This window comes from Ischnura elegans, chromosome 8, assembly GCF_921293095.1.
Source record: "Ischnura elegans chromosome 8, ioIscEleg1.1, whole genome shotgun sequence".
Lineage (NCBI taxonomy): Eukaryota > Metazoa > Arthropoda > Insecta > Odonata > Coenagrionidae > Ischnura > Ischnura elegans.
This window is the reverse complement of record NC_060253.1, coordinates 111,622,129-111,636,482: the sequence shown is the minus strand read 5'-3', so window position 1 is coordinate 111,636,482 and position 14,354 is coordinate 111,622,129. Positions and strand designations below refer to the sequence as shown.

General features: G+C 37.6%; 1 protein-coding gene across 1 annotated transcript in view; it reads right to left on the bottom strand.

Moving 5' to 3' along the window:
- Window positions 1–2,450, bottom strand: part of LOC124163658 (formimidoyltransferase-cyclodeaminase-like) — a 35,513-nt gene extending 33,063 nt beyond the window's left edge. Inside the window, exon 1 of the mRNA XM_046540714.1 lies at window positions 2,355–2,450. Coding sequence (XP_046396670.1) covers window positions 2,355–2,357 — 3 coding nt within the window. The 5' untranslated portion in view covers window positions 2,358–2,450. The remainder of the gene's footprint in view (window positions 1–2,354) is intronic.
- Window positions 2,451–14,354: the final 11,904 nt, after the last annotated feature.

The window sequence follows — 14,354 nt, the reverse complement described above, 5'->3', positions numbered from 1 at the left end:
CAGGGCTGAACTACAAGGATTTACGACGATTTGGAGTACAAGCCCAAAGAAGAGCAACCATTCGCATTTTCACATTCCGAAACGAGGTGACGGCAAATGCGGAAATCCAAAGCGACAGGTTCGGTACGGCAATCAAATCGCAAGCATTAAGGAATGCGGTTTGTGAATAGAAAATTATTTTCTCAGGGTTGAAGGAAAAGATAAATATTTCAAAAATCAATCGAAGAAAATGGAACAACGAAATCTGTCTCATTATGACGTCATGACGTCTACGTCATTCAGTTCTCTCAAGCCAATAACACTCTAAAGAATAATAACATCTGTTACACTGAGGCCAAAAGAAGGACATCGTTAGCCAAGGAAACCTTTCAATTCAAGAGAAGTCTCTTTGTAAAGTTAAGGGTTATTGTAGTGTTAATGACAGAAAATTAATTGAGAAATTACCGCAGGGAGCCCAACAGGAAAGAGAACTAACGCAAAAAATCGAAATAAGAAAGCAACACTAGTCGGTCACTTACTCATGCAACACAACTTCGTACACAATATTACAAAAGGAAAATTCTTGGCAAAAGACAAATGACGACCTATAAATTCATACGAATTAGTATTGCCTAAGGAAATGGAATGCACCTTTTAAGATGGAAGGAAATATGCATAAAAGGTTAAAAATGAAGTTATGTTGTAAATTATGACTGCAGCAACGAGGAAAAACATACCCATGATAAAATACACATAAACTACGAATGGTAAATTTTAATGCTTACATATAAACTAGAATGCCTAATTACTACGTAATGCTAAGTTATATTTAAAACTCTATAGAATTTCGCGTAGCCAACATCAACGGGAATTTCAATAACCATTGCTTAAAGTTAGAAGTGATTCCTAAGTACGTCAATCTGTGCTGTAATTCACCCTTAAGGAAGTAGAGTTTTAAATTAAAGTGTTGAAATTACCATTTGTGGTTTAGTTATTATTATGGATGTATCGCAAAGAAATTCTGCAGCATCTACAGAAATGTCTGTGGAATATAGAATATTCTTCCATTTATGCATGAACAGTTAAGGTTGCCTAGGTTTCGCTAGAAAGCACGCCCCCCTTGGCCTTGGAGGAAGGGTGTACCCTACCCCTCCTAATCCCATTCCCTTCCCCCGTGAGAGTTCAGCGGATAGAATTCCACAGGGATACAAGGCCCCGTTGCTCAAAGGGTACCGGCCGAAGAGCCTTCGACTACAGCAACGAGGGCAACTTGTGAAACAAGAAGGACATAAACGAACCCGTCTTCCTAACCGCAAAAGCTTTTCCAAAGACTAAATAACCACGCCAATAATTCTGATGGTCAGCTTCTCTCGTTCGTAAAATTCCGGAAGCAAAGGTGTGAGCAAGCAAGCTGCTATCATTTAATCGTATTTTCAACCAAATTTTTTTCGGAAAATTAAGTTTTATTTTGTGATTGTGGAGGTAATGTTTATTAAAACCTCCAAATCTGGAAGTATGAGACACAGTAATTTCAATTCGAATATCTTCGGAAAACAATAAAGTGACAATAGGTACTATAAACTTACCAAGAATGACTTAAATCTTTAAAAAGTTGCCGTATAAATTATTCAGCTATTACACTCAAATACTTATAGCAAGGATCTCTTAAATATACGGAATCCTCAATTGACTCAATATCTAAATGCATTCGGATGAATTGAATAATTGAGTTAGGAGCCATTGCCATATGTTTAACCGTACTGTAAATACTAACGCAAGGAAATATCAAAAGCTGTTGGCGTTGCAAATAATGGAGCTCACTTCAACACAATCTCCGTCAGTTTCTACAAGAAAAACTATTAAGATAATTTTATTAGGTTTAAATATTGTCGAAAACCGTAGAACCAATAATAAGTAACATCTTGGATTAATTGTCTTAATGTTCCAAAGGCACCAATCTACTGATCCACCAAGTGCCATCATACTCCGAAGATCGTTCGGCAAGCGTACTCAGAAGACGTTGATATTCATAACGAATACACAAGGGTAGTTAAATTTTAGAAGCACTTTTTTGAAACAAGTTAAATATGGGAAGGAAAATCCGTCGCCTCTATCTTAAGCATTGCATCAAAAAACCTAAACGCAGAAATTTCCACTCATCTTTTCCGGTATTTTCCCTGGAATTCGAAATTTTTAAGAACTCCTTTCACGGCGGAACAAGCCAAATGAATTTAAAAAATTCTCCGTCGACTTAGGTATATGAACCCGTGAAAAAATCTTCTATTTCAAGTTAAGACTCAGGCTTAGCAATGGCAACTATTTGGCGTATAACATAATAAAATGTTGTGTAATATTGAAAATTGAAATTAGCTTACCATTCATTCCTCAGGATAACTCTCCAATGTACGAGTTTTCCAAGAAATATCACTCGTATAACTGACACACCACAATTTTCACGTGGAATGGATATACTGAAAATAATAAGAGATAGACACATATTAACATAATGCTGTTATCATGCACGAACAGAGAGTACGAAATGCATAATATTTGAATACGGAAATACTATCGTAGCACCATCCGGTAATTACGATGAAAATTTTAGGAAAGACACGAGGTTGGTGAATAATGATAATTAATACACTAATATATTCGATAATCCTTTCTTTATTATTGTAAAGGCCATGTAAGTTAACGGCTGGGAAGAGAAAATTTAAGAAAACAATACCGAAAGGTCTTGGTTGGTTAATTCCGAGGAAATTCCCGAATATTTGCGATAAATATAAGCAATTACAATCACTTGCCGACTTCAACAAAGGAGAGGCGTCTGTTTCAACTCTCAAAACGAAATGTTAAGGAATATATCTTGAAGGATCTACGAGTAATACCATGCCACTGATAACAGCAAGGTCAGGCAATCTGCGGTGAAATGGCACAGCCTGACAAATATTCAACTATCTGGGTGGCAAAGTCCCGAAAATTCTTTCAAAATATTCTTGCGGCAAGAGCTAACACGACGTGAAAACACTATTACAATCGACGGTAGCCAACGATGGGAGATAATTCATTATATTTTAGCTGTTCTCAAAACCCTTAAAAATCACTCAAGAAGTACGAACGGATGACCTTCAAGCACTCCACAAATACTCAAATAAGATAAAATAAAACAGATTACACCTTACTGACTACATTATCACAAAATGACCACTGCTTTGTTGCAATGGACAATTGTCCATCATCAGATACGTGGGACATGCAGGCAGCATTACTGAAACTAGATTACTAGTCATCATACTCAATGATGAACGAATTAGACGTATTCCGTTCCACAATAGCAATCGGACCGTGGCAGTGATTAAGCGATAACAATAAGGCACGAATTTGAAAAAAATATCCCCACTATCCTCCCACCTTTAGCAGGAACAATGAAAGGATGTAAATCACTGGCGAAGATATCACGAAAACAATTACTTCAAATCTTGAGATTCTTTGCTAAGGGTAACACATGTTCTCAAGCGGAATAACGCTCAATAAAGCGATTATCTTACGTATAATTATCGGCATTAATCACAGCGAATTCAATGATATCTCAAGCACTTACATAAAATAGTTATGGCGTAAATATGAAATACGGAACCGGACACTTCAACATGGCTTGCTTACTCACCTCTTAACTCGAAGACGACTATCAATAAACTGAGACGGGGCGAAGCTCCCGAAGATTGAACAGACACGTGATTGGAAGACACCTTTGACGTCACGAAAATAAGGCCGATGCATTTCCGTAAATATATATTAAAATAAGATTTAAGTTATAGATAAATAAATAGGATATCATTGAAATTAATTTTAAAATGTAATACTTTGTATAAATTCATATAAAATAATTTAGTTTTCCAAAGAGCTCGTATCATTTCCTTGAGTTGCGTAATATGTTCCATAGTTTCCGTGCTTTTGACTCTCCAACGGTTTCAGAGCTCTATTCAACCAGACGTCGCCAAATTCCATTACTAATCCCCCCCACCTCCTAACTTTGGCGTAATTTCTTGTCTTGCTAACCGTCAGAAGACTGTGACTCATTATCCAGTGTCATTTCAAAAACCACTTCCAATGTGTTAGTGTTGCAGTGACTACACCAACGGACCACCGTCCCTAACTTCATCAACATCGGCTTACACAAAGGGCACGCTTTAGAAATTTGAAAGGAGTGAGGTAATGTGTGCATGAGAGGTTAGAGTGGAACGATTACCTGTTGCAAACAGCAGCTTGTTGGGATGATATTCTCCTGATTGACCGTGATTTAGTGAGGGAGTAAATCATTATTATTTTGTGGGCTTTTATTCGCGTCATAACCTGTATTCCAATTCTTAGTGCGCCAGTCGTCGGCAAAATGCTATCATAATACAAAAGATATTTTTTGCTCGATTTTTAGCATTTTATGAATCAATTGCATTAGTTAGCTATCCATTCGACAGCTCCTCGAGGAGTGATACTGGTAAAAATGATATTATTTCAAACTTTGGTATTCTCCGATAGATTCTCATTGTCAGGAAAAAACCGTCTTAGTATTTTTTGAATCTATCTTTTAGTTTCTGTATCTTATCTGCATTTCCGCAGCATACTTCTTTGTTACCGTTTTTCTGGGTAATTATCCTAAATTAACTGCATTGGATCTGTTTTACTGCTTATAGAGAATGTGAGTACGGGGCGATGGGAAAATTTGGTACGGACGTGCTTGATCATGATTACGTGAAAGTTAATGTGCAAGTCCTATGACTTAGTTGCCGTCGTCATAGATTAGCAATCCGAAGATGAGTTTGGCGCAGCTCTCCTCTCAGTTCTCCTATTATATATTTACGTCTATCCAAGCTAACCTTCGGTCTGAGGCATTGAGTGAGCGATGAAATTAATTATATTTTTTAAAACCCCCTGAAATATAGTTCTAAACCCAATCCCAAATTTTCAAAGGCGAACTACGTGCCGTCACCATAGTAATGGGCAAGCCCCATTATAATTCCTTGAATTTTATCAGGTTGCATTGGATGGACTATCTGCATTGTTTTTCACTGTTCAGTCCCAAAAGATTTTTTTAGTATTTTTTAGATTTCTCGGATTACCTCCCTGTTTCACAGAAAGATTTAATTTACATCCAACAAATGTGGTCAGTAATTAACATTCTCTGTTGCTGATTTTTGTATTTAATCGTCTCATTATCAGTGATGAAGATGAATATGATAATTTAAAGTTTACAATTTGTTCAAACCACAAGATTCATAAAATTATTATCTGGTATACCAACTTCCAAAAACCTTTCTCATGTTGTTCTCTTTTGTGTAATTTTGCAGTAACGCTGAACTAAGCGTATTTCTGGGTGTTAATGATGGTGTTCGTCGGGGATGCTGTCACAGATATGAGCAAGAAGTGAGAAGAAATTTGGTGCGAGAAGAACATATGGCACGAGCACGACGGTGGAGAAAAACTTCACTGGAATAATCCTGAATACGTGAGTGAAAAAAATTAATTCAATTAATTTACATTCAAGTTACATTGGAGTCTATACAGTGCTATCAATTCTTACCCAGGCTCTACGTCGTCTCACTATCACAAATCTGAAGACTAAATTCTCCAAAAAGACAGATGACTCACCTCCTGTCCCGTAACTTTTCATTCTTTTCTCAATAGCCCACTATTTCTCATCTGCGGCCCTCTACATACTGTTTGATGATTATTCTGAAATTAGTGGGTACCGTTGCATAGCTCAGTGGATACAAGGACGAGGAATAGGGTAACTGTATGCGAACACCCCTGCTGAGGATTCCCTATAGGGGAGTGAATTTATCCTTAATTAAAGTCTATTTATGACTATTTCCCTTGCTAACTTTCGCCCTTTCCTGCATTAGGACTGAGGCTGGGATTTCAAAGATGACATCATATTATTGGAACTGCGCACCTCTTGTATATAATAGAAGAAGGTGATCGAAATTTTGATTATATTCACTTTAACACATGTGCTCCGCCGATGCAATCCATGGCATTAACAAGTAATGATCAGACCTATCTTCTTCCTTCCGCGACCTTCAATTCTCAGCACATTTATGAGGAACCGTTTGAGCCCCCACCTCCAAACTACTTACTTCCTCACTCCTACCATAACCGACGACCTCAAATTTGAATAAATGGCCTTGTCTCCAACGAAAAATCCACAACCCCCTTTCTCCAGCTGATTGCATTCGTTCAAAGTACAGTTGAGCGTCGCTATACAATCAGAATTGTTTTGCGATCAAGTCAACATTATCATAAAGTTTGGATAAACCTTTAACATTAAAACACTTTCGGTAAAAAATTTGAATACACTATGGTTCTGTCGTTATATAATTATAGGTGGTATATAAAACCATTTTAATGAACTTTTTACGCAATATTTCAAGCATTTCTATACATGCATGTATGTATTTTTTAGTCACTTCATCCTATGCTCCGCTAGATAGGAAATCACAGTATCAACGACAAGTGTTAAGACATTCGGCTTATTGATGATCTACTGTACTTCATATCCCTCATGTGTTCTCTTAAAATGGAAGAAAAGTTTATATGCTAAATTATAAAATGAGAAAGCCCAAAGCTCATGTATTTAAGGCTTTCTAGATTGTGGCATAAACATAATATGTTTATCAATGGTATAAATTGTAATATCGATTTTATGGCTTCCAACTGCTCTTTATACGGACTGTCTATAAAGCAAGTACACGATAGAAATCAAAATACAATAATTGATATTTGAATTTATAGCTTAGAGTTTGAATCAAACATAACCTTATATTTAGCTACGTAAGTCTACTTGATTTTCGTCAAATGTGAATCCATATTTTCGACGTCCGTATTAGTTACGTACTCTACTGCAATGCTTAAGTCTTTTTCACAAAAAAAATAATCATTTGACTAAGAATGGATGCAAACAATCAATGACTTATTCTTAAAATACAGAACGAACCACGAACCAATTAAATTCAATTTAAAAGACTGAAGACCATTACGATTGTTTTCATTAGGTAGACACATCCATATTACCTGCTGCCCGATAAATTCAAGGGGAATTTTGACTTGTATCGAATTATGACTAAGCTAAAGTTAAGTTACGGAATTTTAAGTTGTTGTGAACCAACAATACACTGTTTAAAAATTTCATTCCATTGCTAGTTCAAAGCGAGAAGGAGAATACGCCGAAATGGCAAGAAAAATATATCATGTGGGCCTATTTTTACCGTTAGAGATCCTTTAATGATATGAATCTAGGAAAAGTCTCTTTGAATTTGTGGACGTTTTATCAAAATTTTGTCGACGTGGATGCATGTGGAGATGACCGCTTATTCTATGTACTTTATAGAGTATTGGCTGCACGTATGATCGACGGAATAAGGATTGGTAGAATGACGGTGACGTAACCACTTTGGTCCCAACATACGCTGAGCGTCAACAGTAATTCGGTATTGCATCACGTAACTTCCGAAGTTTTAATCGTGGCTGTGGTTAATTGCCGTAGTTTAAGAAATAAGATTCCCGAATTCCACCATTTAATTCATAGTACGCAGTGTAACGTCATTTTTGGAACAGAAAGTTGGCTAACAGATGATGATTCAGACAATGAGATCTTCCCAAAATCGTTCACTGTTTATCGGAAAGATAGAATTAATCGAGTTGGGGGCGGAGTTTTTATAGCTGTAAAGAATTCAATCGTCAGCCAAGCGATAACCGTAACTGAGACCAGCGTTGAATCTGTGTGGTGTTTAATTAAATGTCCCAAATTCAAAACTATTTTATTATGTTCGTATTACAGACCACCTAACTCAGATATAACGTCAATGTTGGATTTTCAAAATCAAATAAACAGCGTAGCATCCAAGTATACTGAAAAAAACTTGATTGTGGGTGGAGATTTCAACGTACCTTCTATAGATTGGGAGACTTATAGCTTCATTCCTGGTGGGAGGGATAAAGTGATCTGCGAGGCTTTATTACACACTTTTACATCTAATTCATTGTTTCAAATAGCATCCGCACCAAACAGAGGAGAAAATATTCTTGATTTATTAGCGACAAATATACCACATCAGGTAATAAACGTTGGTACTGTCGAAGGAATAAGTGACCACAGGGTAGAAACTGCAAAGTTTTCTCCAAATACCGCTGTAAACTTTAAAAAAGAGCGTAAAGTTTTCATTTTTAAAAGAGCTGATTTTGATGGGTTTAAGAGTCATCTGAAAAATGCTTTCCCCGAGTTCCAAGAATCAGTATTAAAGTTAAATGTAGAGAATACTTGGAAAGCTTTTCTTTCGCTCGTAACTTCGGGAATAAATAGCTACATCCCTAGTAAAATAGTAAAAGAAGGCAGTGAACCGAGATGGTACGACGCGGAAGTGAGAAAATCATTGAGGCGACAGAGAGCGTGTCATGCTAAAATGAAAAAAGTCAGCACGGATTTATCCGCTAATGAACGCGAGCTAATAATTAAAAAATATAGGATGACTAAAGCCGCCACGAAGGAAGCGTTCAGGAATGCATTCACGAATTTTAAAAGAAAAACACTAGTAGAGCAGTTACAAGATGACCCAAAAGCATTTTGGTCATATGTTAGGGAAGTTCAAGGTAAACGATCTACCGTATGTTCGCTGAGAAACGACAATGACAATCAGTGTTGACAAGCAGTTACGATAAAGCCAATTTACTAAATTCCTACTTCAAGAGCGTGTTCACGGAGCCTTCCGAAAACTCACCCGAGACCGATGTCAATCTCTGTATACATAAGATGCCAGCTATTGACATTAGTACGCTCGGAATAGAAAATATATTGAAATCGCTTAGTCCAAATAAATCACCTGGTCCAGACGAAATCCCTTCTCGCGTATATAAAGAACTAGCCTCAGAAATTGCCCCTTACTTGCAGTTAATATTCAGTAAATCCATCAAGCAACACGAAGTACCTAATGACTGGAAAATCGCTAATGTAACGCCAATATTTAAAAGTGGAGACAAGGAACAGCCATCTAATTACAGGCCGATATCTTTAACGTCCATCTCTTGCAAAGTCCTTGAACACATCGTAGTCAGCTCGGTAATGAAACACCTAAACGCGCAAAACTTATAAATGGGAACTCAACATGGATTCAGGAAAAGCAGATCGTGCGAAACTCAGCGCTTTTCGCCCACGATGTTTTAGTCTCCGGGGAAGACAACATTCCAGTAAACGCGATTTTTCTCGATTTCCAAAAGGCATTTGATAAAGTACCCCACGGAAAGTTAATAATAAAACTGAAATCTTATGGTCTAGACGAAGATGTCATTTCCTGGATTAGAGAATTTTTGAGCGACCGCGTATTAGACGGTGCAGTCTCCGATGAGGTTAGAGTCACTTCTGGCGTTCCTCAGGGTAGTGTCATTGGCCCACTCCTATTCCTTCTTTATATAAACGACATTGGCGAAGTAGTACACAGTAAGTTACGATTATTTGCAGACGACGCTGTAGTTTACAGAGAAATCCGTTCCAGCAAAGATATAGATGAACTAACGAATGACCTTGCTGCTATCCAAGCTTGGTGCGATGCTTGGCAGTTAGAATTAAATTTGGAAAAATGCGTCGTAATGAATTTCTGGAAGAAGAATAACTTCCTACAGCGTAACTATATCATTCGGGGCACCCAATTAAAGGCAGTTGAATCCGTGAAATATCTAGGGGTTAGACTCAATAATGATCTATCGTGGAATAAACATATTCGAGAAATAACCGGTCAAGCTAATCGTAAAATGGGTTTTGTTAAAAGAATATTAGGAAAGTGCGACGACAAAGTGAGAGAAATTAGCTACTTTTCCCTCGTTAGACCACGTTTGGAATACGCTGCCAGTGTTTGGGACCCTCATGAAAAAGGCTTAATAACAGAGTTAGAACGCGTGCAAAGAAGAGCTGCCAGGTATGTGAAAGGTCGTTACGATAGTCTTGTTAGTGTAACTGACCTCTTAGATAAACTCGGATGGGAATCTCTGTCGGACCGTAGAGTGAAAAATAGACTAAACCTTTTAGATAAATTCAATAGCAGTGTCTTTTCTGACGAAGTTAACCATATCTTGCGGACGCCAACGTACTACGGAAGATCAGATCATATAAATAAAATAAGAGAGATAGATTGTAGAACAGACAGATTCCGAATGTCATTTTTTCCACGATCAATAAGAGATTATAACGGCAGCAATAGAACTCGTAAATAGATTGCATGACTTGTAGTGTAGCCTACTAGCCTATGTAAAACTTAATGCATGTTTCTTAATTTCTATTCAATATTCTATTTCTAACAGCATATAGTAGAATAGTTTGTTATTATACGGGACATTTTTTGGACGGTGTGGTGTGCATGTGGGAGTCCAAATGCATGCTGGTGATTGATCACCCCCTGCCAAACACCCTAGAGGTGGCTCGCAGGGTATTATGGACATATAGATGTAACCTCCATGCTATCAGCGAGAGAGTGGATTGTTTATGTGCATTTAGGTGTCAAATACTATCATTCAAGGTTAGCTTAATGGCCTTTCATCGGTGATTCGACTTAAAAATATTTTAATATATTGTATTTGATTTTTATGTGTTCCTCATTTTTCCCCGGGCTCATTTCGTTTGAAATTCCCTCGTCACGTTAAATATTCGACAGGTACAAGTGTTTACTGAAGATATTTCTAGCTATCCGAAGTCTTCCAATTCCTACTCTAATACGGGAAGGCAGCATACTTAAAGAATGGAGAAAGTAAAGTATACGTAAAGGAGGAGGAACGACGAAGTGCTGGAAATGGTGGGTTAGGAGATAGAGAGAGAGCTTCTGGATGAGGTACGGAATAGACAGAGGGTATGGATGGGGGAGTACTTTGCGAAGAGTGGATGTTGGAAACAATGTTAGAGGGTAGAATGTGAGGGAGAGGAAGGGGAGAATGTTTTTTTTAGATAGAATGCAAGGGAGTTGGCCTTATTGTGAATGGAAGTGGGAAGTGCTTAAAGGAAGAGAAGTTTCCCTGAATGCTTTATAAGTGCTCCTGGCAAACCTACCTTAATCGGTTGAATACTTTAATAATAAAAATCACCAATAACAAAACGATGAACAGATAATAAGTAATTGAGTTCGTCTCTGGCATAAACTGAAAGACAGGTGGGAAATAAAGCCTAAAGTCACATCACTTAGAATATTACGTTATTTTCGTATTCATTCGTTCGCTCAGACGCGAACACAAATATCACTCGTGAAGCGAAACCTTCTCCAGAATCGACTAATTTTGGATCAATTCAATCAATGACTTATTCTTTAAATCATAGAAGAAACCGTGCATCACCTCTGAAATTGAATTTAGAGGACTTGAGGACATTAAATTTTTTTTCACCAGGTAGGCACAACTATCTTACTTAATATCCTATCATTAAAAGAGGAATTTTGGCTAATACCAGCTTAAGATTATCCAAAGCAGAGTGACGGAATTTTAAGTTCTTTCATACCAACAATACCCTCTATAATTGCAAGGCCGCTGAACCAGGCCTCCGCATCGGAGAACAACAAACACACTGAGTTGGGTATTTTCTTCCTTATGGTCTAAAAGAAGCATGTTGCTCGTCGAGGAAGGGAATTTGACCATCACAATGATTATTATGATTGGGCGATTCACGGATAATGCTTTCCGCAGATGAAATGATGGCTTCAGGCGACTTCGTAACTCAACCCCGTGAGGAATTCACGCTTGATAGGAGGCCATGACTCTTGCGCACCTCATCATAACAGTCGGTCTTGTTGTCGAAGTCCATTCCTCGAATAACTGCATACCCATTTTCAACTACTCAAAAAAGAAGGGATTTTCGTTCTCAGAAACGAAGGCGTGGTTCAGCGGCATTGCCAATTCCGCGTCTATTCTGGACAACAATTTCGGCTCCTTCTTTGATAGTGTCCACTACCGGGTAATTTTCGTTTTTGTGGTTTATTTTAAGTAAGAGGAACAATATAAACATTTCTTTACTTGAAAATTTTGGGAATATTTTTTCATATAGCATGCATAACTTCGATATTCATGTAATTTTCTACACCTCAGAAATTGATGTCTACCTTTCGGTTATTTAATAACTTTAAAAAATGGAAAAACCTCATTTTAAGAAGCTTTTTGTAATGCAGAGATATCATTCTCTCCATATAAATACGATGAATTGTACCAAATCAAATATTTTGCTCGTGACGAGATGAGGAATACGACCGTTCGCAGTTCTCAAATTGACTCCCGTGTTCATCTTCACTCTTTCTACCGTAAAAGCTAAATTTTTACGTTTAAATTGAAAAATCGGCAGAATTTCATACAAATGCTTAAATTTCAACGTTGTACCTTTTTTTGCGGCGATGGCAGGTGATATTTATGTCCGGGATGTACCTACTAATGCTACACCGTGAAGATGAAGAATTCTAAATGCACCCAGTGTCATTAATGAGGTCAATATAATTGTGTTCTCCCAATCAACTGCATTGAAAATATGATAATTACGAGTACTTTTAAAAGGTGAAAAATATAGCTACTTATTTGTTGTTTCCTTGGATCTGGAGCACTTGACTCTTTTCAGGAGAATGAAGCCAAATCCTGAGATCCTAGTATCATTATTCCTCTTCTGTAACTCTCATGGTAACACAAAAAACTGCACAATCACCACAAGATGCTTTCACACGCACACCATCCAACATACTTAGCAATATATCACGCACTGAACCTGTGATTTCCAAATTTAGATTGTCCGTACTCCACACAAACCAATGCACTTCAAAGTGCCTAACTAACGATTTGCGTGTTTTAGATGCACACACTGCTTTCTTCTTGTAATTGGAAATTAGAAATAATCACTTCGCAAGACGGAAAAGCACACCACTCAGAAATGAATTCCAACACTATCGTCACATTGTTACCCAGCAACTGAACTATTTTCTGAGTGGCTTCTCACCGATCCTAAACTTTTTCCACCCTCAATTCTGAACTGCGTCATGCTTAAGGAATAAAGACACGACCTCTTTCTACGGATACGGCATTTCACAACATTTTTAGTCCCTTAGCAAGAAAGCAAATACTGGCAATCCGTTTGAGCAGGAGTAATGCGTCGTGTTAACCGCACGTGTAAATGGTAGCGATTATTCATGATGGTTTCGTGCGTAATCCAGGGTAATTCTTCTCTTGGAGAGCATTTCCGATTGTAATATGAAGCGAGTTAAAAGACCAGCCCTCACCGCGGCATACGATAGAGTGAACTCAAAATTGAAGGCATACGGTGAAACGGGGACTCATAAATATCCATACAATGGAATAACGTGCGCCATATTTCGCCATTAGCTAAATCATAGTCACCCATGAGACGTAAAGTAAGGGAGGCAGTGCACCAGCTGCTGTTTCCACTTAAAAGAAAGGAAAGACAGGAATTTAACCACGCGCGCAAATGCGATTACTCATCAAGCTTTATTCGTTGCCCCTCCATAACTGACTTCTTCTTGACCTATGGTGGGCATACAAAGACACTTGGTTAGATAGTAAAAAACTAAACAAAAAATGAAAGTATGGGGCTTAAGGGGTAGAGTTTGCTCTGATTATCGATGGGATGAGGCCCATCTTTCTCAAGGGAAACCTAGAGAAAGTTTTCCTCTGGCAGCTACACGTCTGCTGAGATGACCACTAGCCCAGAGGCAACTATCCTTTGATCCTCCATTTTTCGGCATTAAGATACATTCCATAATGTCGGCCAGTAGCCTATGATGAAATTAACTTTAAGCATTATTCAAGTGCAACTCACAGCCGATTTACTGAATTTTTTTGTTTCCCAAATGGTGCGAATGGACAACAAAATATCAATATATGTATATGCAATGCGCATACCACACCGGTATCCCAAAGCATATGTTTGGAAAAAAATATCCGCGTTCTAGTTTGATTTGCATTTATATCAGATTATGCTTCAGTATAGTATTATAGATAATTGCGCAATAGGTCATGGTTTTATTTTTTACACAGTATGAATAATAAGTTCATTATGATTCTGGAAAGGAGTGATCAAGAAGTGCCTCTATTTTACTATCATCACATTCCTCTCTACATTATCAGTGCCAAATCATATTTTGTGATATATATTTAATGAATCACTCTTTCTCTCCCCTTCGTATATTTCTATCGATGCCAATTTCTGTTTAAATTGGGATTGTAAAGCATCGAATTACATGTAAATATGTAAACAATCTGTATGTTTTCATCATTGGTAATCTATGGAGGAACTACATAAGAGATAAAATGCTCAGGCCTTATAACAGAGATTCATATTAGGGGGGGATCCAATATTT